Source organism: Thamnophis elegans, chromosome 2, assembly GCF_009769535.1.
Source record: "Thamnophis elegans isolate rThaEle1 chromosome 2, rThaEle1.pri, whole genome shotgun sequence".
In the NCBI taxonomy this organism is placed as follows: domain Eukaryota; kingdom Metazoa; phylum Chordata; class Lepidosauria; order Squamata; family Colubridae; genus Thamnophis; species Thamnophis elegans.
In genome coordinates, this window is record NC_045542.1 from 3,996,615 (window position 1) to 4,021,643 (window position 25,029).

At 45.8% G+C, this 25,029-nt stretch overlaps 1 protein-coding gene across 2 annotated transcripts in view; it reads right to left on the reverse strand.

The window, feature by feature from the left end:
* Positions 1 to 4,068: 4,068 nt before the first annotated feature.
* IL27RA (interleukin 27 receptor subunit alpha) overlaps positions 4,069 to 25,029 on the reverse strand; it is a 36,631-nt gene continuing 15,670 nt past the window's right edge. For both annotated transcript variants that reach the window (XM_032211388.1, XM_032211389.1), the window contains 8 exons: positions 23,538 to 23,733; positions 21,710 to 21,910; positions 20,392 to 20,493; positions 15,368 to 15,532; positions 12,156 to 12,284; positions 8,663 to 8,750; positions 8,419 to 8,533; positions 4,069 to 4,440 (listed from right to left, as the gene is read on the reverse strand). In XM_032211388.1, the coding sequence (XP_032067279.1) occupies positions 4,234 to 4,440; positions 8,419 to 8,533; positions 8,663 to 8,750; positions 12,156 to 12,284; positions 15,368 to 15,532; positions 20,392 to 20,493; positions 21,710 to 21,910; positions 23,538 to 23,733 (1,203 nt within the window). In that variant the 3' untranslated portion in view covers positions 4,069 to 4,233. The remainder of the gene's footprint in view (positions 4,441 to 8,418; positions 8,534 to 8,662; positions 8,751 to 12,155; positions 12,285 to 15,367; positions 15,533 to 20,391; positions 20,494 to 21,709; positions 21,911 to 23,537; positions 23,734 to 25,029) is intronic.

Genomic DNA, 25,029 nt, shown 5'->3' on the forward strand with positions numbered 1-25,029 from the left:
CACCAGCTACAGGAAAGCATGATAATATTGGCCCTTTACTCAACTGACCACATGGTATCTGAGAATTCATCCATACCTGGATTCAAAACGCAGCCTAGAGAGTTGCCCCTGCATGGCCCCATGGGAGTCTGACAACCAATCAGAATACATTTCTTACACAGGAACAGGAAACGGAGAGGTGGGACTGAACAGGTTATAAAAAGCCTAGCAAGCCCCTCCCTCAGCCCTTCTCTTCTTCTCCACCAACATTGAAGCATGTGGTCACCTTTTCTGCTCAGGGCTCAAGCCATGTGGTCCTGTCCACCAATAAACCATCTTTCCAAGCAGCCTCCGTGTCTCCAGTGTCTTTTTCCCCACTTGGAACTGAACCCGGAAGGACATTTCTTTCAACACAGAACACACCTAAATGTGGTCAACATTGGGTCAATAACCTTTTATTCTCTGCCAGTTATTGACTAACTGATTCAATTTTTAGGCTGACCAATGGCAGAACAACTCTGGGTGGCTCCACAAAATTAAAACACTATCATGTAAAAAAAGACACCACTTGTCTGAAGGAACAACATCTCCCTCCACTTAATGGGGGTCCACGCAAATATTGTCTTCATCTCATCTGACAGGAAGCAGCTGGGTGGAGATGCCAGCGTGGAAGAAGAAGATTGGACCATGCGATGGATTGTGGGTGTGGGGACAAGATCATGAACTTTTAACTGGGTGGGATTGTGATGTAACTTCCAGAATTGGGATTTCCACAGCAATGTGCTAAGATGTCTGCTTTATTAAATTGGAACTTTAAGGATCGTTTTGCCTTGGACTCTGATTTAATTCTACATGATACTTGGGATTTCCACAGCAATGTGCTAAGATGTCTGCTTTATTAAATTGGAACTTTAAGGATCGTTTTGCCTTGGACTCTGATTTAATTCTACATGATACTTGGGATTTCCACAGCAATGTGCTAAGATGTCTGCTTTATTAAATTGGAACTTTAAGGATCGTTTTGCCTTGGACTCTGATTTAATTCTACATGATACTTGGAACGCTGACATGATGTTTGTGCGCCTCAAGACAGAACGCTGAGTCTATTTGTTCAACGATCCATTTGTTTCCTGGGCTATCTGTGGTACAGTCTGAGTTTCAAAAAATGGGATGACTGGTGACAATTATTTTGCTTTGGAAATAAGATCAGTTCAGCGCACTTGAATGGACATGTGGATATCCATCTACCAGCCATGATAGAGCCAAGGAGGACTCTCTCTGGTCTCTATACCTGTAGAAGAATTGGAGACTAGTGTGTTTCCATGCTGCTTACTACCTGTAATTTACTGGTCTTGTTGAGGTACTTATCTGATCTAACCGTGGCACGACAAAACCGCGGTCCACTAAAGCGCGCCCGATTAAAGCGCGTACCTGACGTCATCAGCAGCGCGACAAATACAACCGCGGAGAAAAAAGGGCGCTTTAAAAAGCGCTTTTAAAGCAAGCCGATTCACATAAAGGTAAGGGTTAGGGTTAGGGTTAGGGTTAGGTTAAGGGTTAGGGTTAGGGTTAGGTTTAGGGTTACGTTAAGGGTTAGGTTTAGGGTTAGGTTTGGGGGGGTTAGGTTTAGATTTACGCGTTAATTTTAACTTTACCGCTCACAGTGTGCTGTTTTCGTCGCGCTGTGATGACGTCACGTACGCGCTTTCGTCGAGCGCGCTTTAGTCTACCGCGGTTTTGTGGTGGAACCGATCTAGCAAGCCTCTACATCCTTACGAAATCATAAAGAACAAACTATGCGTCTGCCAACTAAATGGTGGAGCCATAACCCCCCCTGCTCCACATAGACTCCAGGGTTAATGTATAAGATCTTTCATAGCCCACAAGATTTCTTTGGAGAAGCATAGCTTTCCAGTATTCGATTTGCTGCTCTGGCCAGGAAAAGAAGATGGACATTAACATTGCAGTAATCAAAAAGTTGAGAAATGAACAACAGAAAAACACAAGACAACATCTGTACAAAGGAAACAACTGTATGCACAAGATAACGTCTACATTTGGGTTTCTTAAACCCAATGTACCCTTTAGGAGCATATGCTGCTGCTTAAAAAAAAAAACATTTATGAACTACAAAATACCAATATTACATGCAAATCTATTAGAATTTTAAAATCTTACTTTATTTTTGGTCAATTCAACATGTACACCTTAGGGCACACCTGAAGTTTATTTTTATTTTCCCTGTAAGATGGGTTGCGCTGTGTGGTGGTCTCTCATGAGGAATAAGACACGCAGTCAAGGTATCTCGGGATGAGAGCCCAGAGCAGACTCCGAGACCCTCTTTTTATTATTACACTCATTAGCATACAATGTTATCACTTAGGCGGCCAGAGCTGCCTGTGGTCGTTACTTTTATGAGTCATTTATCCTGTTTTCCACATCCCATGCCGTTTCATTGTTTCGTGTGCTCTATGGCACATCCTGTGGGAGCAGTTCTCTGCAATTATTCCCACAGTGCTGAGAGAGAGAGAGTCAGAGGTGGGTTCCTACCAGTTCGCACCTATTCGGTAGAACCGGTTCGTCAAATCTACCGAACCGGTTAGAAGAGGTTCCACCAGTGGACCCGGAAAGCAGGCCACACCCACAGAAGAGGTTCTGGGAGGAGGAGTGGGATAGAAGAAAGATGGGTAGAGAGGGATGGGAGAGAGGGTGGGAGGGAAGGTGAGAAGGAAGGGAGGGAGTGGACCGGGAGAGAGGAGTGGTAGAGGGGGAGGGGAAGTAGGCTAGAGTGGGATGATGAAGGCAAGATAGAAAGTTGGAGGGGGTGGAAGAAAGAGGTGTATGGAGAGTGGAAGAGGTATATTGGGTTTCTATTTTTGGGGGTATTGTCGACAAGAGGAATTGCTGCGATTATTGTTTAATGTTGTATGGCGTTGTCTATGCACAGTATATATGTGAGTGTATGAAAATGAAAAAATGGAAAATAAAAACATTATCCACAAAAAAAAAAGAAGAAGAAGAAGAGGTTCCAAAATTTTTTGAAGCCCACCACTGGTCCTTGGAGATGATTATTCTACACTATCATGCTCCTATTTATAAAACTCAGTGCCTCTGTGAAAGGTAAGGGTGACTACTGCGTTTGTGGTGCAATCAGAACATTGCGTGTGTTGAAGTTGTTTTAACGCAAACCAAAGATGCCTTTTAAAAAACAAGTTCACATCCTATTCTTATGCATGCCAGTGCTGTGTGTGAGGTCATTTAAGGTGGTTCTGACAAGTGTCGTCGGCATCTTCATATCCGGTCACATGGGCGGCAAGCCACTCCCACAAAGGAGGCCACACCCACAGAGTAGGTTCGAACAATTTTTGAAACCCACCACTGGAGAGAGTGATTGATCACTCAGCCTGAGGAGGACCAGAACTCATGGCATCCCAATGGTTAATCCAGCACCTATACTGAAATGGTTTGTAACTTCTGGGTGATGGGAATCACCCTACCCTTTAAAAAGTAAAGTTTTACAGGCCTTCTTGGTACAAAGTAAAAAAAAAAAAAAAAGGTTTCCTCAGTTCCAGCCTGGGGAATTTCACAGCTGCCGGCTATAGTCACAAAGACCTTGTTTCTAGCACCGGGGGGTGGGGGTGGGTGGGTGGTAGTCTGCTTTGGGCTTCTTTGAAGAAAGGATCCACCATCCAACACAACTACCAACTTCATATTCTGGAGATGTGCTGAAGATCAGAAGTGATATCAGAAGACTCTCACCAGGAGAACCTTGAAGACCATGGAGATTGGATCAGAGGTCACTGCAGTCTTTGTCTTAAATTCATTAGCAATAGCAATAGCAATAGCAGTTAGACTTATATACCGCTTCATAGGGCTTTCAGCCCTCTCTAAGCGGTTTACAGGGTCAGCATATATCGCCCCCCACAGTCTGGGTCCTCATTTCACCCACCTCGGAAGGATGGAAGGCTGAGTCAACCGTGAACCGGTGAGATTAGAACCGCTGAACTGCAGATAGCAGTCAGCTGAAGTGGCCTGCAGTACTGCACTCTAACCACTGCGCCACCTCGGCTCTTCTCAAACATTGCCCTGTTTGTTTTAAGTAGATCAAAGGATGTGAAGAGACATTTCAGTCATTTGATCCAAAGGCGCACAGTAGTAGCTTCAGGAGCCCAAGGAATGGTCCTTCCAAGAGAAATCGCATCTGCAGCTGGATCAGATGTAACAGCTGAGCATATTAAACAAACCCCCGAAAGATCATGTCTCCCTTTCTCTTAGTCTGGAAAATGGAGAATTGTTTCTTTCTTGCTCAAACCAATTCAGGATTTCCTCTTGAGTAGGAAGAGATCGCTTTTCATAACCAGAAATCACCATGGCAGTTGATCTTGTTAGTAGTGGAGATGGCTCAGGGATTTCTTCTGATATCTCAGCAATGTCCATAACTTCTGGAAACTGGGTCGAACCCTGGAAAAAATAAATGAGCAAAGTCATAGGGAGTCCTAACTCAAGCTCAGCAAGTGAACCTACTGTAAGGGAACAGCAAAGCCCATTCGGGATGTCAAAATATACGTAGCCTGTAACCTTAAATATTTGACTCCCGTTTTTCAGATTTCCAAGCTCCTTAACTTTACCAAACTTGGCATAGTTTTCAAAGATGCCAGCTTTCGAGTTCTCCGTAAATGGCAGAAATACTGGATAAAGGGAACATTTTGCCACCATTTCTAACAATAGCAATAGCAGTTAGACTTATATACCGCTTCATAGGGCTTTCAGCCCTCCCTAAGCGGTTTACAGAGTCAGCATATTGCCCCCAACAGTCTGGGTCCTCATTTCACCCACCTCGGAAGGATGGAAGGCTGAGTCAACCGTGAGCCGGTGTGATTTGAACCGCCGAACTGCAGATAGCAGTCAGCTGAAGTGGCCTGCAGTACTGCACACTAACCACTGCGCCACCTCGGCTCTTCATGTGCCCCATATTTCTACTAGGATAACCAACCTCCCCCACCCAACAAACTATGGCTCTATCCTTTTTCTTATCCATGGGAAAGGGGAATCTTTATCCTATTCTTTGCGTGGCATGACAAAACCGCGGTCCACTAAAGCGCACCCGATTAAAGCGCGTACCTGACGTCATCAGCAGCGCGACAAATACGACCGCGGAGAAAAAAGGGTGCTTTAAAAAGCGCTTTTAAAGCAAGCCAATTCACGTAAAGGTAAGGGCTAGGTTTAGGTTTAGGGTTAGGGTTAGGTTAAGAGTTAGGGTTAGGTTTAGGGTTACGTTCAGCGTTAGGGTTAGGTTTAGGGTTAGGTTAAGGGTTAGCGTTAGGTTTAACGTTAGGTTAAGGGTTAGGTTTAGCGTTAGATTAAGGGTTAGGTTTAGGGTTAGGTTTAGGGTTAGGTTTGGGGGGGTTAGGGTAAGGTTTTCGCGTTAATTTTAACTTTACCGCTCACAGCGTGATGTTTTCGTCGCGCTGTGATGATGTCAGGTATGCGCTTTCGTCGAGCGCACTTTAGTCTACCGCGGTTTTGTGGTGGAACCATTCTTTGCACATCTTTCCTCAATTTGGTTCGCTTCAGATGTGCTGAACTACAATTTCCAACACTCTCAAATTTTGTCACGCTTGTGAATGATGGGAATTATAAATCTAATGCAAATCTGAGGGTGCTGAGGTTAGAGTTTGATGCTCTTGCATAATTCAGAAAAGTTTCCAGTTCTGAGAAAACATTTGCAGATTCACTTGGGAGCACATTTTCAAAGTGTAGTTATGAATCAACATTAAAGCTCAGAAATGTAGCAAATAAAGAGAGAAAAAGACAAGGAAACTAAATATCTTGAGCACAATGTACAGACATGATACTATGTTTTGACCAGCCATCCACAGTAATCCACACAGAAGATAAATGGGATACAATTTTAAAATGAACATAAAGTAATGCCTTGATCAAATGCACAAAGTATTGTATTTTTAGGTTTAAAGTGGGTGGAAATGTCTGTGCGTCTTCTAGAGCGAATATTGCTGAAGCCCCAGCCACCAGCCGGCCTCCACTCTTCCACCTCTGCCTCCCAGCAATTTGCCTCCTTGCAGCAAACAGCAAACAGCAAACAGCTTCAGCATAGCCCGATTTAGCACGAGCATCTGATTGGCAGTTGGATCTGCCTCCCGGAATATCACAGATCAGCTGTTCCAGGCTGCCTATATCGCAGCCACCCATCACCTCCACTGCCCATCATCGCCGCCACCCATCACCCCCTTTGTGTACCCCATTTTTGGCCTCTGCATGCCCTATTTTTTGTCTCCGTGCATCCCATTTTTAGCCTGTTCTAGGCGGCGGTGTCAATTGGTGGCCATCGGCCGTGGCGATCCCCGCCACCTGGAACGGGCTGAAAACAGGATGTGCAGAAACCGAAAACAGGGCTTGTGGAGGCTGTGAACTGGATGCCCAGAGGCCGAAAATGGGACGATGGAGGTGACAATGGGCAGCTGCGATTCCCCATAGCCTGGAACAGCTGATCGGCGGCATTCTGGGAGGCCTATCCAACCGCCATTCAGCTGCTTGTGCTAAATCAGGCTGTGCTGAAGCTGTCCCGGCTGTTTGCTGTTTGCTGCAAGGATGCTGGGAGGAGAGGCAGATTTTTTTCTTGTTTACCTCCCCAAAAACTAGGTCTGTCTTATGGTCTGGAGCGTCTTATAGTGCAAAAAATACGCAGTTAGCCTGGACCTTATGTCCATCCAATTACTACCGTATTTTTCAGAGTATAAGGCGCACCTTTTTTTCCTCTAAAAAGAGGCTGAAAATCTGGGTGCATCTTATATATCGAATACAGCATTTTTTGCCTCCTGAAGCCCCGCCCCATTCACAAAAATGGCCATGCATAGCCTTATGGAGGATTTCAGAGAGCCCCTGGGGGCTGGGGAGGGCAGAAATTAAGTGAAAAACAGGCCATTTTTTGCTCATTTTGACCCTCTCACCCCCCAGGAGCATTCTGCAAGCCCCCCCCCCAAGGCTATTTATGCCTTTAAAAAAAACGGGTCTGCTTTCACAAAAAAACGGGCCATTTTGGGGAAGTTTGCAGAGTGTACGAACTCCCCCCCCCTTTCGGAAAGCTGTTTAGTTAGTGTGGTTAATGGCAATTACATTGGTCAAGTGCTGTGCCAGCAGAAACAAAGTTTTAGGTGCTACAGGTTGTCAGCGATTTCCTTCTCTAGCAGATGGATAAATACCTACCTATTCTCTCTTTCCCTACCTACCTACTGTATTTCTCTCTCTCTCTCTCCTCCTCTATCTACCTATATACCTACCTACCTACTCTCTCTCTCTCTCCCATCTACTGTATTTCTATCTATTTTTCTCTCTCTATCCCTCTACCTACTAATCAACCTACTCTCTCTTTCTCTCTCCCTACCTATCTACTGTATTTCTCTCTATCTCTCTCTATTTCTCTCTCTCTATAGCTCTCTACCTGCCTTCCTATCTACACTCTCTCTCTCCCTACCTACTGTATCTACCTACTGAATCTCTCTCTCTCTACCTACCTACTCTCTCCCCCTATATACTGCATTTCTCCCCTCCCTCTCTCTCTCTCTATCCCTCTACCTACCTACCTATCTACACACACACACACTCTACCTACCTACTGCATTTTTTCTCTGTTTCTCTCTCTCTCTCTCCCTCTACCTACCTACCTACCTACTCTCTCTCCCCCTATCTATCTACTGTATTTTTCTCAATCTCTCTCTACTTCTCTCTCTCTATCTCTCTACCTACCTTCCTATCTACACTCTCTCTCTCCCTACCTGCTGTATCTACCTACTGAATTTCTCTCTCTCTCTCTACCTATCTACTGCATTTTTCTCTCTCTCTATTTCTCTCTCTCTATATATATCCCTCTACCTACCTACCTATCTACACTCTCTCCCCCTATCTACTGCGTTTCTCCCTCTCTCTCTCTCTCTCCCCCTACCTACCTACCTATCTACACACACTCTCTCTCCCTCCCTCCCTACTTACTGTATTTCTTCTCTCTCTCTCTCTTTCTCTCTCTCTCTCTCCCTTTATCTACCTACCTCCTAACTACTCTCTCTCTCTCCCTACCTACCTACTGTATTCTCTCTTTTTCTCTCCCTCTCTATCCCTCTACCTACCTACCTACCTACCTACTTTTTTTAAAAAAAATTACTTCTTTAAAACCTGGGTGCGTCTTATACTCCGGTGCATCTTATACTCTGAAAAATACAGTATTTAAACAATCTGCATCTGCAACCTTTAGTTTAAGGTTTTAGCTTTAGTTCTTATTAGAACTAGTTCTTATTATTCTCTAGAAAGAGAAGCAGATGAATGTCCAAGACCTCAGCAGACAATACAGCACTTCCTCTTTTGTACCCCCTGCAAATGCACTTAACTCCTGCAGTTTTTTAAAAAAAAAATCCAGTTGCTTCTTACTATGGCTGGTGCAGTGCTCTCTTCATTTATCTCCACAGCAATTCCACTGTGTTTTGGATCTGGAATTTTCTCCCAACACCACCGAGGCAGGACCTTATGGCAGAGGCCCACTAGCCTACAAATCAGAGATGTCAAGAGGTCACTTTGCACAGGATTCAAATCAGCACTTAGGCAACCAGTAAAATAACTTAAGTTAGCCATCCATACAGATGGTATGCCTGCATCTCTGCCTTTCATGACTTACCTTTGGTATTTCAACAGTACCATAGAACCCATTACAAGCAGGATTAGCGCAAGTAAGAAAACTACCACAATGATCTCCCAATGAAAAACTGCAAGAGAGTTAAGGACAACATTGTTATTTACAATTGTATCAACTCTATTCCATCTTCCATCCATGCTTACCTGCCAAAATTCACAAATTCCATGGTTCCAAGATAAAAACATCTACTTTAAAACATCCTCTGAAAAAATATAAACTACTACAAGAATAATATTAAAACATCTATTGCAAATAACTCTAATTTATCATTCACTCGCCATACTCAATCCCTGCTACCCCAATACCATAAGAGTATGAATTACTTTTAGTTTTTTCCACAAGGAGAACTGAGCAATCTTGGCTCTAATGGGATAAAATAAAAGGAACACCCTTCAAAAAACGTGACTCCGTTCTTACAGGTGATGATGATCCATTAAAAGTACGGAGTCACACTTGTGAATGATGGGAATTCTAATCTAATGCAAATCTGGAGCTGCGATGTTATGATCCATTCCAGAAGTATGTAGATACAGGTAAGAGCCAAGGTGGCGCAGTGGTTAAGAGTGCAATACTGCAGGCCACTTCAGCTGACTGCTATCTGCAGTTCAGCGGTTCTAATCTCACCGGCTCAAGGTTGACTCAGCCTTCCATCCTTCCGAGGTGGGTGAAATGAGGACCCGGATTGTTGGGGGCGATATGCTGACTCTGTAAACTGCTTAGAGAGGGCTGAAAGCCCTATGAAGCGGTATATAAGTCTAACTGCTATTGCTAGTCTACATTTAACAACAATAATTGGGCCTCGAATCTCTGTCACAAAGTGATGCAGTCATAAAGCACGGTGCCATGTGACTGCATCGCTTAGCAACACAATCCCAGCAATCTCCATTGTCATCATTAAGCAAAGGCCTTACATGACTGCAACATGGAAAGAATCCAGAATTATTTGCTTATGCTGCTCCAATCATCTAAACGAGGGTGTGGCATGATTAGGGAGGGAGCACTGGAGTGCAGCAGAAGTTGGGGAAGGTGCACTAACTCTAATTCTAATTGGGTATGTTTGGGATAGTCTATTTAATTTTTTTAAAACTTTTGTATTATGTGTTTCTTTAATGTTGTACGGTGCCCTGAGTCCTTGGGAGAAGGGCGGCATATAAATCTAATAAACCTAACCCAGTGGTGGGTTTCAAAAATTTTTGGAACCTACTCTGTGGGTGTGGCCTCCTTTGTGGGAGTGGCTTGCCGACCATGTGACCTGGTGGGAGTGGCTTGCCGGCCATGTGTTTTCTTTCCACACACCCCCCTCTCTCTTTCCTTCCTTTTCTCTCTCTGTCCCTTTTTTCTTTTTTTCTTTCATCTCTCTCTCACACTCTTTTCCTTTCTTTTTCCTTTATTTATTTCTTCCTTTCTTTCTCTTTCTCTCTCTCTCTGTGTCAGTCTGTCTGTCTGTGTGTGTGTGTGTGTGTGTGTGTGTGTCAGTGGTGGGTTTCAAAAATTTTTGGAGCCTCTTCTGTAAGTGTGGCCTGTTTTCCGGGTCCACTGGTGGAATCTCTTCTAACCAGTTCGGTAGATTTGACGAAGCGGTTCTACCGAATAGGTGCGAACTGGTAGGAACCCACCTCTGACCTAAACCTAAACCTACTAGAGAGCACAGAGTGGCTGTCACAGTGCAAGGACAAAAGGGGCTGGAGGAGGGTGGAGACTTGCCTCAGAGACTTACAAATTTTCCTGCCAGCTGCCCCAGTGACTTTCTGGGGAAGCTGCAGGAAAGGTTGCATATAGTGAACATGTGATCATAGGATGCTGCAATTGATCATAAGTGTCAAGTGGTTGGCAAGTCCCCAAATTGCCGCCATGTGGCCACAGAGACGCTGGGACTGCTAAAACAACAAGGACCAATCATGGCATTTATTCAGTGCCCTCACAACTTTGAAGAGTCACTAAACAACTGGTTGTAGTTTGTAATTAATAGCCAGACGGTACTGTCACGGTATCAAAATCTTTAGTGCAGAAAATGATGGAGGGAAGACAGGATGTAGAAAGGGGGAGGAGAGAGGGGGAAGAAAGTGTCGGATAAGGTATAAATATGGTGTATGGAGACCAGAAGAGCCAATAACTGGGGTTTTTTTTCCCCTTTGATAGTTGATGGTAAGATGAATTGATGTAATTACTTAATAATACAACATGATATTGACTATGTAATAGTATACATGTGATTATATGCTATGGAGTTTATTTAAAGGTATTATGATTGTACATGTATATTGCTATTTTTTCTTTTTTAAATGGAATTATAAATACCATCAACACAAAAGGGAGTTTGCTCAGAAGCTGAAATGCACCAAGTGAATTAGAGGAAGAGTGGGAAGCAGAGGAGAGAAGAAAGATAGGAAGAGAGGGACAGGAGAGAGGGTGAAGGGGGAAGATGAGGTGTATAAGGAGGAGTGGTAAGGGGAGAGAGGAGAAGGAGAAAGGAGGGGGAAGTAGAGTAGAAAATGATGGAGGGAAGACAGGATGTAGAAGAGTGGGAAGCAGAGGAGAGAAGAAAGATAGGAAGAGAGGGACAGGAGAGAGGGTGAAGGGGGAAGATGAGGTGTATAAGGAGGAGTGGTAAGGGGAGAGAGGAGAAGGAGAAAGGAAGGGGAAATAGAGTAGAAAATGATGGAGGGAAGACAGGATGTAGAAGAGTTGGAAGCAGAGGAGAGAAGAAAGATAGGAAGAGAGGGATAGGAGAGGGGGTGAAGGGGGAAGATGAGGTGTATAAGGAGGAGTGGTAAGGGGAGAGAGGAGAAGGAGAAAGGAAGGGGAGGTAGAGTAGAAAATGATAGAGGGAAGACAGGATGTAGAAGAGTTGGAAGCAGAGGAGAGAAGAAAGATAGGAAGAGAGGGATAGGAGAGGGGGGGAAGGGGGAAGATGGGGTGTATAAGGAGGAGTGGTAAGGGGAGAGAGGAGAAGGAGAAAGGAAGGGGAAGTAGAGTAGAAAATGATGGAGGGAAGAAAGGATGTAGAAAGGGGGAGGAGAGAGGGGGAAGAAAGTGTCGGATAAGGTATAAATATGGTGTATGGAGAGCAGAAGAGCCAATAACTGGGTTTTCTTTTTTCTCTTTGGTAGTTGATGGTAAGATGAATTGATGTAATTACTTAATAATACAACAAGATATTGACTATGTAATAGTATACATGTGATTATATGCTATGAAAATGGAAAATAAAAAAACTTATAAAACAAAATCTTTAGCGCAATTGTACTAAAGTGATTTCACAACTAGTTTTAGCCCGATCTTTCTTGCTCCTATAGTTATCTCCTGTTAATATACCAGTTTGGTTTAAGGAACGAAGCTTCTAGTAATTTCTATTTCTATTTATTAAATTTATAGGCCGCCCAATCCTGAAAGACTCCGGGTGGCATACAGAAAATAAAATTTTAAGAGAAAGGCTAAAAAACAAACAGAAGAAAACAGATTAAATCCCTCCTACCTGATGTACTAAAGTGATGCTTGGCGCTAGCCACACCTTCTCCAGCTGATGTAGAACCAGTCATCCAGACCTGGTACGTTGTTCCTGGCTCCAGATCCGAAACAGTGTAATTTCTTTCCGTAGCATTAACTGTAATGTAAAACAAAAAAACAATATACGTATATGTATATATCCTGGGCAGGTGGCAATCAGGACCCATCATCCATAGTTCACTGGTAGAGGATAACTTTCAGGGTTCCACCACAAAACCGCGTTCGACTAAAGCGCGCTCGACGAAACCGCGTAGCTGACGTCATCACAGCGCGACGAAAAAAGCACGCTGTAAACGCTAAAGCTAAAATTAACCCCTAAACCTAACCCTAACCCCCCTAAACCTAATCCTAAACCTAACCCTAAACCTAACCCTTAACCTAACCCTAAACCTAACCCTAAACCTAACCCTTAACCTAACGCTAAACCTAACCCTAACCCTTAACCTAACCCTAAACCTAACCCTAAACCTAACCCTAAACCTAACCCTTAACCTAATGCTAAACCTAACCCTAACCCTTACCTTAACCCTAACCCTAACCCTAACCCTTAACCTAACCCTAAACCTAACCCTTACCTTAAGTTGAATCGGCTTGCTTTCAAAGCGCTATTTAAAGCGCCCTTTTTTCTCCGCGGTCGCTGTTGTCGCCCTGCTGATGACGTCAGCGACGCGGTTTAATCGGGTGCGCTTTAGTGGAGCGCGGTTTTGTCATGCCACGAACTTTCAGAACCCTGTCTAGCGTAACTAGTAGTTTTATGCCAGAGAAGAAAAGAATACACTGCGTTTACACTTTACAGACAGAAAACGGGAATCCCTTATATCTTTCCCAAGGAGATGTCTTAGCTTTTGGAAAAGAATGCCTTACAATGCACATTTAATATAAGGCATAAGGAGATCAAGATATCTGCATGCTTCACCTTCACAAATGTGTGTTGACTCTTGTTTTTTTTATGTTGCCACACACTGAAATGTTCAAGTAGCTCTCAACATAGGATGGCAATTAGGACTGGCATTCCCATCGCTAAGCAATGTGGTCATAATGGCAACCACACTGGTTAGTAATGGCAGTCCTTGAAGACCTGGCTGCTATTGTTAACGGAAACCCATGGGGGTTAGGTGAGGCAACTTCCTGCAAGCTTCCCACAACCGTCAGTGGGGAAGCCAGAGGGAAGTTTCAAGCCCTGGATGATTTGCCAGCAGGCAGGTAAGCTAGTTTTAATGTTAGGTTTTATATTTTTTAAATGCATCAGTTATAATATATTGTACACTGCCCAGAAACCCTCTCCGAGGAAGACAAGCAGTTTAAAAACAAGAACTATAAATAAATATAAGTAGCTGCTGCTGGGTGGAGGAGAGTGCAAGGGGGCTCCACCACAAAACCGCGCTCGACTAAACCGCGTCCGATTAAACCGCGTCACTGACGTCATCAACAGGGTGACAACAGCGCGGAGACAGAAGCACGCTGTAAACCGTAAACCTAAAATTAACCCCTAAACCTAACCCCCCTAAACCTAACCCTTAACCTAACCCTAACCCTAATCCTTAACCTAACCCTAAACCTAACCCTAACCCTAAACCTAACCCTAAACCTAATCCTAACCCTAACCCTAACCCTTACCCTTAACCTAACCCTAAATCTAACCCTAAACCTAACCCTTAACCTAACCCTAACCCTAACCCTAACCCTAACCCTAACCCTAACCCTAACCCTAACCCTAACCCTTAACCTAACCCTAACCCTAACCCTAACCCTAAAGCTAATCCTAAACCTAACCCTTACCTTAAGTTGAATCGGCTTGCTTTCAAAGCGCTATTTAAAGCGCCCTTCTTTCTCCGCGCTGGCTGTTGTTGCCCTGTTGACGACGTCAGCGACGCGGTTTAATCGGGCGCGGTTTAGTCAAGCGCGGTTTTGACGGGTCACGGTGCAAGGGTGTGGGTAAAGGTGCAAGAGAGACGTGGCAAGGCTCAGTGAGGGTGTGTAATGGTGTGTGTGTGTGTGTGCAAGAAGGGAACAGAAAGAGTTGGGATGTGAGGTAATGTACAAGGGCAGGAGGAGGATACAGCAAGGGTGTGCAAGAGTGGCCCATTGAGGGCCAGGGAGGGTGTTCCAAGGATGTGAAGGAGGCACAGCAAGAGCCAGGGAGGATGTGCAAGGATGAATCAAGGTGTAAGGGAGGCACAACAAGGGTTGAGGAGGGTATGCAGGAGTGGCTGGTGTGGCACAAGCACAGAAGGGCTAGGAAAGAGTGTGAGGATGGGGGAGACTTAGCTCAGTAAATTGCAACATTCCCTGCTGCTTCCCCATTGACTTTCTGGGGAAGCCATTAGGGAAGGTCGCAAATAGTGATCCTGTGATTGCTGCAACTGCAACAGCAACGAAATATGATCTGTAGCCAAGTACCTAGATTGTAATCATGGGATCGCAGATTGCTGGGGTAGGTAGCAGGAACTCCAAGGACCAGTCATAACCACCATTTGTTTGAAAGATTGCTGAAGAAATCACCATACTTGTATGCGTTGTATCAACTGGAAATCTGTTTGTAAATTTGGGGATCTAATGAAGGCATTTGGGTTTGATTTCCATATGAAAGGTGAGCAGCAGAATTAAAAAAACACTATTTCTCATACCTTTGTATACTCTTCTCATATAGGGGCAGGAGTGGGTTTCAACCGGTTCGCGGCGGTCCCTGTGAACTGGTTGGTCGGCGAACCCGGAAGTAAGTAACTTCCGGGAACGGCGAAGGGCCCACCCGCCCACCCGCGGTCCTTACCCGTTTTTGATGAGTTCTGCGCTTCCACGCATGCGCAGGACGCATACAGCGCCTGCGCGATTCTCCAGGAGCAGCTGGAGCATCGCACAGACGCTAGTACACATGCGTGCACCGCGCGCGTGCACGAGGACGCCGCCGGCCCCGTTCCAACCGAACCGGTTGGAACGGGGCGAGAAACCCACCCCTGTATAGGGGTTAAGCGGCAGATAACACCCAGTGTCAAACTAATGCCCTTGAGAAGTGATGGAATTATCACCATTTAACATGGGACTGAAGGGAACAATCCAATCATCCAGAGGAGAACGCAGGAGAAAGCTGATGCAGAGGATTGTAATTAAGAGAGGTAATTTCAGGAGGACCCGATGCCTTCCTCCTCAGTTACGTTTAGGTTGGCTTAGAATGTTACTCACTGTGTCCGTGAACCATACTGCTGTCTGAATGGCGACGTTGCAGGTAAAGTGTATAGTGTATGACATGCCCATTGCGCTCTGCCAAGGGAATCTCCTTCCAAGAGATGGAAGTGGCACTGGATGAAAGTCTTCTGTCTTGCAGTCCTTGGGGACCAGCTGATGGTACTGGAAAAAGGAAAGGAGGAAATGAAGGCTGTGAACCGGTTTGGTATGCGAGCAAAGCTTACAGTTCCTCCCCCATGCTGTAACAAGGACACATTGCTGTTGTGGCCCAGCAGGAGCCGTGGGAGCTGCCACCAGATTCCGCCAGCGAGGGGCCCTATGAGTCGGCCCTGGAGGATGTGTGGGACCCTGGACAGGGTTCCGATTCCTAGCAGGGTGCAGAGACACTGGTTGGCCACCAGGTGGCGCCTGAGCCTTGAACCAGTGGGGAGGAGACAAGGGAGAGTGATCCAGAAACCAACAGTGAGTTGTTCCTAGATGCACACCATCGAAGAGCTACTCGGCATCAAGAACAATTACGCAATTACAGGAGGTAATTGCGCTCAGCTGGTGGTCATTAGGCTCCTCTCCAGACTATAAAAAAGACTGCTTGTGACACGCCCCTTTTGCAGAAGTCAACGCATTGACTAAAGTAACTAACTTGGCAGGCTGGATTGCTGCCAAGGTTTGTCGGACTTGCTGCCAAGGTCCTTATCTGTTTGTTTGCTTGGCTTTCAGCCACCGAGATTCTGGTCTTGCTATTAAAGGACATTCTAATTAAGCTTGTCTCGGCTTTCGTTACTGGACGGAGGAGGGGGTCAGAGCACATTGCATTACCTACCACACTACAGAAGTTATACCAAAAGTCAAGTTCCATAGGCCAATAGGTCCAAAGGAGACCATGAATTTATGAACACCAGAGATAACTTTTGTCGACTAAGAAACGTTCAACGACCATACTTCAAAGGAAGCATTCAAGAAAAAAATGGCCACAAGTCAAACATTTAATATAATTTATCTCTGGAAACCTGAACTTACAGTATTCCTAATATGGTCAAGTTCTATATAATAGATACAGCCTTCTTTTCCAAAATTCCTAGTTCACATGAAAAAAATGACGTTTTTCCACTAGCAATAGCAATTAGACTTATATACTGCTTCATAGGGCTTTCAGCCCTCTCTAAGCGGTTTACAGAGTCAGCATATCGCCCCCCACAGTCTGGGTCCTCATTTCACCCACCTCGGAAGGATGGAAGGCTGAGTCAACCTTGAGCCGGTGAGATTTGAACAGCCGAACTGCAGAACTGCAGTCAGCTGAAGTAGCCCGCAGTGCTGCATTTAATCACTGCGCCACCTCAGCTCTCTCACTATGAGCAGCCTCCCTCCGGAAGCTAGGCAAACCCTGGAAGCGATGGCCTACTGAGAGGAAATGAAGACCAAATTCTTTAAATGATTGTGCAACCTGCTAAAGCACCTTAAAACAGGTAGTCCTTGCTTGATGACCATTTCTTCAGTGACTATCTGAAGAAGTCATGACAGCGCTGAAAAGGGAGATTTACAATCGGTCCCTGCAGTCCTGGCCATCATAACATCCCCACGATCATGCGATCACATTCTGGGCACTTGGCAACTGGCTCACTCTTATGAGGTTACGGTGCCTTATTGTTTATGCGATCCCCCTTTGCAACCTTCCCTGCTGGCTTCTCACAAGCAAAATCAACAGAAGATGGCAGGAATAGTTAGTCCAGAATGCAGCCGCGCGAGCGATTGTGGGTGCACCAAGGTACACCCCCGTTACACCAATCCTCCGCGAGCTGCACTGGCTACCTATTGGTCTCCGAATCCGCTTCAAGGTGCTGGTCGCTACCTATAAAGCCCTACATGGCATCGGACCTGGGTACCTGAGAGACCGCCTCCTGCCAATTACCTCTCTCAGACCAATTAGATCGCACAGGTTGGGTCTCCTCCGGATTCCATCTGCCAGCCAATGGCGGCTGGCGACTCCCCGGGGGAGAGCCTTCTCTGTTGCAGCTCCGGCCCTTTGGAACGACCTCCCCGTGGAGATCCGGACCCTTACTACGCTCCTGGCCTTCCGCAAAGCCACCAAGTCCTGGCTGTTCCAGGAGGCTGCGGGGAGCTGAGAAGCATCTACCTCCACGGAAATTGTGAATGTTGGTTTTGTTTTTAATATGTTGTCTTTGTCTCGTTTCCCCCCCCCCTCTCCCTTGTCTTTTGTGAGCCGCCCGGAGTCCTCCGGGAGTGGGCGGCATACAAGACAAATAAATAAATAAATAAATAAACAAACAAACAAACAAACAAATAAATAAATAAATAAATAAATAAATAAATAAATAAATAAATAAATAAATAAGTTACTCTGCTAAATTGTTTGCCCCCTCCCTTGCCTGGCACAGCTCTTTGATAAGCACCCCAAATGCAATCCTCAGATTGAGCAGCTAGAATTTTGAAATCAGGTCATAAGAAGCTCTAGAAACATCTGTCACAAATTTGGTCATTAGGCAATTGGTTATAAGTCGAGGACTACCTGAACCAACTGCCTAGCCTTAAGTCTCTCAATGCCTAAGTTCGCTATTTTCGATAATTGAAGCCCCATCTCTTTCGTACCTCTATCAACGTATCAAAGTATCTTTGGTACTTGTACCTACATGGCTTAGGACCTGGATACCTGCGAGACCGCCTACTGCCGCATACCTCCCAACGGCCGGTAAGATCGCACAGGGCGGGCCTCCTTCAGGTGCCGTCAGCCAGGCAATGTCGGTTGGCGGATCCTTGGAGGAGGGCTTTCTCTGTAGCCGCTCCGACCCTATGGAATGAACTACCCCCAGAGATCCGGACCCTTCCCACTCTCATGGCCTTCCGAAAGGCTGTTAAAACCTGGCTATTCCGGCAGGCCTGGGGATGTTGACCTCATTACTGAGGTCCAGCCCCGATCAGATTGGGTGCATGGTGATTTTTTTTAAAACTGTTTCTTTGTCTTTTTTAATTCTTTATTTTTTGATAATTTGCTTTCTGTAAGACGCCCGGAATCCTCCGGGATTGGGCGGCCTATAAATCCATTAAATACAATAAATACAACACAATACAATACAACATTGCTCATGCACATACGAAGGAGCGGTGCATCAATCATATAGACATGGCTGCCATCTTGACTTTTTGACCTTGGGGAGGTATTTTCTCTTGGGCAAAAAAAGCTACAGGAAGAAACTTAAACCTGTCCTAAGACTGTTGCTTACTAAGATGAAAAAATGCAAAGCAGTATCTTTCTACCAGCTCTGCAGAAAAGCCATTGTCAGTCTCTGCCTTGCTGCTGCTTCGGCTGCCATTGAAACGGGGAGGGGGGGGCATGGTATTTGGGAGGGGAATCATGATGTGCTGGAGGAAGATTCTAGAAGCTGTCCTGACCGTCTCATTGCGCATGTGGAGGAAGGGAGTTTCCCGCCAAGGTTAACTGTCCAGCATTCCACCCTGATGATGTCTTTTGAAGATATCTCCCACCTGACAGTTGGGTTGAATTATAATTGGACTATGGACTGGGGTGCCAAGGGGAGGGGATTGACCTATACATGATATTCTTCGCTTCCGCGCCCAATTAACCAGACTCAGCTTAGCTTTGCTACTATTCGTTTGCAATTAGTAAAAGTACACTTGATTTCAAACAAATGGAGTTGAGTGGTTTCTTTCCTGATTATTAAATGAAGCAGCACCTGGCAGCCATCAACTTTAAGAAAAGCCTTGATCGGCTGTGGTTTCCTGCCCGCTGTTTCCTGTCATTTGGAGGTGATATTCTACTTTTGGTAGAACGGTGTTTCTCAACGTTGGTGACTTTAAGTCCTGTGGACTTCAACTCCCAGAATTCCCCAGCCAGCTGTGAAGTCCACAGGACTTAAAGTCGCCAAGGGTGAGGAACACTGTGGTAGAACAACCTGATCTTTATATAGTATAAAAGGACCACACTTGCATGTCTTCAGTCCTCTCTAAAAACACACTTTTTTTATACTAAGCAGCCACAGCCGTTAATTCCAACCCATACTGTTTTTTTAAAAAAAACAGATTTTATTTATAGCACTGATTTCACACTACCCATTGTAAGCTACTTCAGGAAAGGCTTAAATGAGAAGTGACATGTAAATAACAATAAATAGAAGCATAAACCCAATGAATTTTGGCTCACCTAGCAAACTATAGCTTGTTTTCTACACAGATCAGCAGAAGCGTTTGAATTCAGTTATAAAGTTTATTCTTGCACGCAAATTTCCTTTGCTGCTGGAGTTAGCTCAGTGGTGGGTTTTTCAAAAAAATTTCGAACCTACTCTGTGGGTGTGGCCTCCTTTGTGGGAGTGGCTTGCCAGCCATGTGACCTGGTGGGAGTGGCTTTCCGGCCATGTGTTCTCTCTCTCTCTCTCTCTCTCTCTCTCTCTCTCTCTCTCTCTCTCTCTCTCTCTCCTTCCTTTTGTCTCTCTGTCCCTTTTTCCTTTTTTTCTAGCATCTCTCTCACACTTTTTCTTTCTTTTTTTCTTTTTTTCTTTCTTTTTTTCTTTCTTCCTTTCTTTTTCTTTCTCCTTCTCTGTGTGAGTCTGCCTGCCTGCCTCCCTGTGTGTGTGTGTGTGTGTCAGTGGTGGGTTTCAAAATTTTTTGGAACCTCTTCTGTAGGTGTGGCCTGCTTTCTGGTGGAACCTCTTCTAACCAGTTCAGTAGATTTGACGAACCGGTTCTACCGAACAGGTGCGAACTGGTAGGAACCCCACCTCTGAGTTAGCTGTACTAAAATTAGTTAAAGATAGAAATATGGTGCTTCATACTTCAGCCTGTTTTTTTTTTTAAACCGTAGCAAAGATAATCAATTCCGGCTCAAAGAGTGATGCTAATCAACAGCCAGCCTCAGCAGGGCAGAGGTGTCTGTGGTAACGAAAGTTACAAGAATGCAGGAAGGGAAATTCATCTGAAATCTCTAAAGATCAAAGGGGAAATTCTGGCTGTGCTAGTAACCACTCTCCCTCCTTTGCACCCCTGGGGATTACCTTCCTCTTTGAAATAGGCACGTACAGAGTCTGAGGCTGCTATCCCATCAGCATACAAACCATACACACACACAAGGTATGGTACCTTCGAACTGAAGTTGCCTAAAAGCAGAAGGAAAAAAAAACAAGGTTTAGGAAACGAATGACTTGCCCCCCAGAGGTTTTGGGTGTTCCAACCCTGGAAGTTTTTAAGAAGAGACTGGATGACCGTTTGTCTGAAATGGTATGGGGTTTCCTGCCTGAGCAGGGGGCTGGGGTTCCACCACAAAACCGCGATGCCCTTATCCGCGCCGACATAAGTGCGGAGGCAAATCCGCAGCGTCCGAAGCGCTAAGAAAAAAACGAGCCTACCGCCGCGACAACAGCGCGGTGACAGAAGGGCGTTCTACATGCTTCGTTCTTTGCCTCCAAAGGTAGCCCTCCTCCTCCAGCTGACAGCGGCAGCGGGCACGGGGCAAAGCGGGCTGCCCAGCAGCAGCAGCCCGCGGGAAGGGTCCAGCTCAGCCGCGGGGGGCAGCAGGAAGCGGAGGAGGACGCGGCAGCGGCGGCGGCTGAGGCTCTCCCGGGCCGGCGAAGCGGGCTTGCCCGGCGGAGGCAGGCTGCCCTCTTCTTCCTCAACAACATCTCCTTGGACGGGTGGCCTCCGCCGCCGGCGCCTCCCCCGGAGGAAGAGGCAGGGCGGGCGGCGGCGGCGGCTGAGGCTCTCCCGGGGCTGGCAAAGCGGGCTTGCCCAGTGGCGGTGGCCGCCCATCCAAGGAGATGTTGTTGAGGAAGAAGAGGGCGGCCTGCCTCTGCCGGGCAAGCCCGCTTCGCCGGCCCCGGGAGAGCCTCAGCTGCCGCCGCTGCTGCGTCCTCCTCCACCGCCAGCGTGGGCGGCCCTGCTCGGGCCCCCCGCGGGCTTCCTGCTGCCCCCCCCGTGGCTGTGCTGGACCCTTCCTGCAGGCTGCTGCTGCTGGGCAGCCCGCTTTGTCCCGTGCCCGCTGCCGCTGTCAGCTGGAGGAGGAGGGCTACCTTTGGAGGCAAAGTATGTAGAGCGCCCTTCTGTCACTGCGCTGTTGTCCCCGCGGTGATGACGCGCGGTGATGACGTCGCGACTTTAGCGACGCGATTTAATCTCCGCTATTTTGCGTAGCGCGGCTTCTTTGTGCCACGGGGGGCTGGGACCAGAAGTGAAATGAGGACCCAGACTGTGGGGGTGATATGCTGACTCTGTAAACCGCTTAGAGAGGGCTGAAAGCCCTATGAAGCGGTATATAAGTCTAACTGCTATTGCTATTGCTATAAATAACATTACTGCAGCTGAGATTCTCTAGCTCACCTTTCAATAGGATGCTGGTACTGCTTCCAAGTGTGCGAGTCCAGTTCAGAAACTCTCCCGCGCGATCCCCAATCTCTTTTCTCCACTCAACCACGTATTCCTGAGGCTGAACCCATTGAGGATCCATGCTGGGCTTCCATGTCACGTTGAGACCCAAACCTTCTGACGCCACCACTGTCACCTCCTCAGGACCTGGGAGCTCTACAAAAAGGAAAGACAGTTCATCCTTATGCGGGAGATTGCCCAGAGCTCTGGCTATCATCCACATAGATAGCCATAAAATAATCCAGAGGTGGGTTCCTACCAGTTCACACCTATTCGGTAGAACCGGTTCATCAAATCTACCGAACCGGTTAGAAGAGGTTCCACCAGTGGACCCGGAAAGCAGGCCACACCTACAGAAGAGGTTTCAAACTTTTTTGAAACCCACCACTGGTCCTTGGATATGATTATTCTATACTATCATGCTCGTATTTATAAAACTCGGTGCCTCTGTGAAAGGTAAGGATGACTACTGCGTTTGTGGTGCAATCAGAACATTGCGTGTGTTGAGGTTGTTTTAACGCAAACCAAAGATGCCTTTTCAAAAACAAGTTTGCATCCTATTCTTATGCATGCCAGTGCTGTGTGTGGGGTAATTTAAGGTGGTTCTGACAAATGTCGCCGGCATCTTCATATCCAGTCACATGGGCGGCAAGCCACTCCCATCCGGTCACATGGGCGGCAAGCCACTCCCATCCGGTCACATGGGTGGCAAGCCACTCCCACAAAGGAGGCCCCACCCACAGAGTAGGTTCAAACAATTTTTGAAACCCACCACTGAAATAATCCCATTAGTTGCAAACCTTGGATCTCAGCCAAACTCAGATAAACATGGTTGGACCTTGTTAGTACTTGAATAAGAGTCTATTAGTTGAAAACCTTACGTCATGGCAAACTACTCAGTTGTCAAGAAAACTGCACAGAGATTTCCATGTCATCACCAAGCCTCAAGCTTGACTTGAAGGAACATCACCATGTTGATAGGCCCTTCTCAAATTGTTGTCTGAGAAACTCAACTGAACTCTAAAAAAAATGGTACTTGGTTTCAGAAAGTTTGAACCCTTGATGACCTCATTAACACATCTGTGTGGTTTTCTTGGCAGCAATACGAAAGTCATTTCTGCGTAACATTTTGAGAATTTCCAGTCGCTCCACACCCTCATATTTTCTTCTGATTTCTCATCCAAATATAACCAGGACTTCTTAGCACTTAAGTTACACTAGATGATGTTATGCAGCTGGGAATTTCACCTCTAAACTTAAGAGGATCAAAATGGTTGACTGCCTGATACAAAATATATCAGGATCTTTTCTTAAGGTGGAGTACAGAAAGGGTAACAGGAGTGAAAAAATTTGTGAGTGAAAGGAAAGGAAGCCACCAGCTATTTTTTTCCCTTCACGAATCAGTTGAAAAAGGCAGGAAGTGGGGCAAGAAAGAACCGTTTTATCCCCGTAGTGCAGGAGTGAGTTTCAGGCGGTTCGCGGCAGTCCCCGCGAATTGGTTGGTCGGCGAACCCGGAAGTAAGTAACTTCCGGGAACGCCGAAGGATCCACCCACCCGCACGCGTTTCTTACCCGGTTTTGACGAGTTCTGTGCTTCCACGCATGCGCAGAACGCATACAGCGCCTGCGCGATCCTCCAGGATCAGCTGGAGCATCGCACAGGCACTAGTACGCATGCGTGCACTGCACGCGTGCACGAGGATGACGCCGGCCCCGTTCCAACCGAACCGGTTGGAACGGGGCGAGAAACACACCCCTGCCGTAGTGTAATATGGAGGCGTACCTGTTTTCTCCAAGCTGAAATTGGCCCAAGGTGTCTTATTAACAGAGTTGCGGGCTGCTATTGAGACATACTGTGCAGCGATAGGGATTGAAGCCTGACAGCAGTTGTAATTCATTCTGTGGGGTATTTTGCTGTGGTCCTGGAAGATAACTTCATAATCAAGGATCTTTCCTTGGGCTGCGTCTGGATCCAGTGCCTGTGAGAAAGTAAGCAGAGAAAGTAATGTACCCAAACATGAAGCCGACCTGCTGGAAGTGTAAAAAAGTACAAGGGACTTTCTATCACATATGGTGGACCTGCCCGGAAACACAAAAATATTGGACAAAAAATTTGGAAAATGGGTGCAAGAAAATTACAGGAGATAACAGATAAAATACAAACCCGAAATCTTTCTACTGGGAATAATCAAAGGGAAATATACGAAGAAAATTAAGTACATATTAACACATCTGCTAACGACAGCTAGAATAGCATTTGCTCAATGCTGGAAACAAAACAGTACCCCCTCGGATGAATTAGTGACAAAAAAACCTTTGGAATGTGCAGAGATGGATAAATTAACACTGAAATTAAAAGGTAAAGAAGAGTCGGAATATTATGAAATTTGGAACAAAGAATAAAATTAATTAAGCCAAAAAACAATATATATAAATATATATAGAACTGTGTATAAAGGTGTGTAAATGTAGAAGCGAAATATTATATACATGTACAGATATGACAACATAACAATGTCGATGTAATGACGGTAAGGTGTTGTAGAAGGGAAAAAATAATTTTAAAAAATCTGCTAAAAAAAGAGAGAGAAAGTAAGCAGAATTCCTCCGCAGAATGAAGAAAAAAGGTGAGAGGGAAGGAAGGGAGGGAGGGAGGGAGGGAAACAGGGCTGAAGTAACCCAATTTGTAGTCAGTTGCGCTGCCCTGCTTCTCCTGAACAAGACACACCACAAGTACTGGTCATGCGCAATCCAGAGGTGGGTTCCTACCAGTTTGCACCTATTCAGTAGAACCGGTTTTTCAAATCTACCGAACTGGTTAGAAGAGGTTCCACCAGTGGACCCGGAAAGCAGGCCACACCTACAGAAGAGGTTCCAAAAGTTTTTGAAACCCACCACTGGTCCTTGGATATGATTATTCTACACTATCATGCTCCTATTTATAAAACTCAGTGCCTCTGTGAAAGGTAAGAATGACGACTGCGTTTGTGGTGCAATCAGAACATTGCGTGTGTTGAAGTTGTTTTAACGCAAACCAAAGATGCCTTTTGAAAAACAAGTTTACATCATATTCTTATGCATGCCAGTGCTGTGTGTGGGGTAATTTAAGGTGGTTCTGACAAGTGTCGTCGGCATCTTCATATCCGGTCACATGGGGGGCAAGCCATTCCCATCCAGTCACATGGGCAGCAAGCCACTCCCACAAAGCAGGCCACACCCACAGAGTAGGTTCCAAAAAATTTTGAAACCCACCACTGAGATATATACATATACAT